This window comes from Terrapene carolina, unplaced genomic scaffold (assembly GCF_002925995.2).
Source record: "Terrapene carolina triunguis isolate 2854851 unplaced genomic scaffold, T_m_triunguis-2.0 Scaffold67, whole genome shotgun sequence".
NCBI lineage: Eukaryota > Metazoa > Chordata > Testudines > Emydidae > Terrapene > Terrapene triunguis.
In genome coordinates this window covers 52,131,610-52,133,885 of record NW_020664418.1, presented here as the reverse complement: position 1 = coordinate 52,133,885, position 2,276 = coordinate 52,131,610, and the positions used below count along the sequence as shown (strand labels likewise).

At 58.0% G+C, this 2,276-nt stretch overlaps 1 protein-coding gene across 1 annotated transcript; it reads left to right on the top strand.

The window, feature by feature from the left end:
• The first annotated feature begins 71 nt into the window (after positions 1-71).
• On the top strand, positions 72-2,027 carry SERF2 (small EDRK-rich factor 2). Its single transcript, XM_024222060.3, has 3 exons — positions 72-489; positions 701-809; positions 1,652-2,027. Exons 1-3 carry the CDS (start codon positions 420-422, stop codon positions 1,713-1,715), a joined length of 243 nt encoding a protein of 80 aa, XP_024077828.1. The 5' UTR covers positions 72-419; the 3' UTR covers positions 1,716-2,027.
• The last annotated feature ends 249 nt before the right edge of the window (positions 2,028-2,276 follow it).

Below are 2,276 nucleotides of genomic sequence, written 5' to 3'. Positions count from 1 at the left end.
GGGGGGGTGGGAGTAGGCAGCCCCACTTGTGAGAGCAGGGCTGGCTCTAGGCACCAGCAAAGCAAGCAGGTGCTTGGGGCAGCAAAAAACCTAGAGCCGGCCCTGTGTGAGAGCCGGAGGCTGTGGCCTGGGGGGGTCCAAGGGGTCAGCCTCTCAGTGCTGGCTGAAAGGTTGCTTAAAGAGCCTGGGTTTTGCATCCCGGCCCGTTGGAAGCAGCGCCAGCTCCCTCTGCTAGCGGGCTGGCAGCGCCAGTGCCACAGCGCGGTAGGGCTTCTAGGTGGAGCACTTCACGCACCTGCACAAGTTACTGTTCTCAGCACACCTGCTCCAGTGGCTGCTGCCTCGGCTGTTGAATGAACCGGGCTCTTCAAGGCACACACCCAGCTGCCCCGCCCTGAACAGCCCTTCCCTGGGGCTCCATGGGGACTGCCCGCTTAGAGTGCAGTGCTGCTGCCCCTTGGATACTGACAAGTTTGTTCTTCAAGACAGGTGACCCTTCTCTGAACTGACAGCTGTGCCAGTAATGCAGCCTGAGCGCTGGCACCGGGGGACCTCCCAGTAACCTCTCATCTCAGGCTTGTGCTCCTTGCTTCCAGAAGTACCTCAGATGGGAGGGCAGCTGGTGTCTGATGGGGCTGGGTCTTGGGGCCTTATCTCATCCAGGGTGCAGCGAGTCAGTCTTCTGCTGGTGTCGTTGCAGGCGGTAACCAGCGTGACCTGGCCCGTCAGAAGCACATGAAGAAGCAGACTGACTCGGGCAAGGGGAAGCGGCGCGATGACGGCCTGTCGGCGGCTGCCCGGAAGCAGAGGTAACTATCCATGATGAGAGGAAGAGGCAAGAGGCTGGCTTTGTTCTCTCCCAGGTTCCTGATTGGGGCTGCAGCCCCATGCTCCCTGCAGCAACTCCACCTGCCAGCGCTGGTTCTGGAGGGCTCCTAGGAAGCAGGGTCTTGGCTCCCTTCTAAGAGAGGTTCATGCTCAAAGGGCCCTGGGCCCCTGCATGCTGTGTCAGTCCATGGTCTAGCCATGGAAGTACCATCCTCTGCTGGGAACCAGGGCTAGCATGGGGGGTCACAGTCCAGCATTCTCACCTGCAGTGTGTATAGAGCTGGGCCCTGGGCAGAACATCCTGCCATTCAGCTTTCTCTGAAATAACAATGAATGAGTGTTCTGCCTCCCCCTTTTCTCATTTCTCCTCCCTCCTGCACTGTCTTCCCTTCTCTGGGATGCTGTCTCTTTCATCAGTCAGATTTCTCTGGCATGCTCAGTAACTTGCTCTCCCTGTCCTCCAGCAGCATGTACCCACCACCTGTGTGCCCCAGCAGAGGCCTCGTCCCGTGTTTCTTCTTACTGCTTTGAGAAGACCCTGTTGTATCTCCACCTCCCTCAACTAGTTGTGTCCTGTTCTCCCCCCCACCCCCAATCCATCCACCCACCCAAGGTTTCCAAATTCAATTCTCCTGAATCTGAAGTTTGGGGGCCCTGAATCTGCCACTCCTGCTCTGGCCAGTAGCTCCCTCATGTGCTGAAATCCTGCCTCCAGAAACTACTACTTTTGCTACCAGAAAACCTGAGATGCTTTCCCTGCCCCTAGCAGACACAGCTGCTCTCTCCTGGCCCACCAGCTAACAGGCTCCTTTTCTCCCAATAGAGACTCTGAGATAATGCAGCAGAAGCAGAAAAAGGCCAGTGAGAAGAAGGAGCAACCGAAATAACGTGTGGGGAACTTGGTCTGGCCCAGGAGAAGTGAGGCAGCATCCCTGCCCTTCACCTTTGCGCTTGCCCTGCCCGCCGCTCCAGCCCACCACAGCCTTCTGGCCCTCTTGCTGGTAGAATGCAAAGCGTGTAGCCCCGCCGGGATTGTCCGCGCCTGATGTATGTTCTCCCCCCTCTCTATAATGTGCAGCCAGTGTTGGCCCAGAGGGGCTGGCCTGGGGCTGCATAGCCAAGCAGCTGCAGGAGCCCCTCACCCTTCTTATTCACATCAGACCCACTTCCACGTATTAAAGTAGCTTTTGGATTCCTCAGGGGTGCTGGATTATTTGTAGGTGTTTGTGACCCCGCAGAGCCTCCCCCTGGAAGTGCCATTCCCTCCCTGCTCCTGCCCCTGAGGGGCTGCGTAGGGAGATGCTTGCCTCATACAGGGGAGCTAGAAGGGCCTGAGCCCTCCCAAGCTGAAAGCATGGCCCTGGATCTAGCTCGCACCAAGGCAGGGCTTAGAGGACTCTATTACAGGAAGGGCAGGGGAAGCCACAGGCTACATCCTTAACAGGCCA

Coding starts and splice junctions, on each gene's coding strand:
- SERF2 (XM_024222060.3), top strand. CDS start 420: ATGGGGACTGCCCGCTTAGAGTGCAGTGCTGCTGCCCCTTGGATACTG. Junction 490..700: donor AAGTTTGTTCTTCAAGACAG/GTGACCCTTCTC, acceptor GTGTCGTTGCAG/GCGGTAACCAGCGTGACCTG. Junction 810..1,651: donor GCGGCTGCCCGGAAGCAGAG/GTAACTATCCAT, acceptor TTCTCCCAATAG/AGACTCTGAGATAATGCAGC.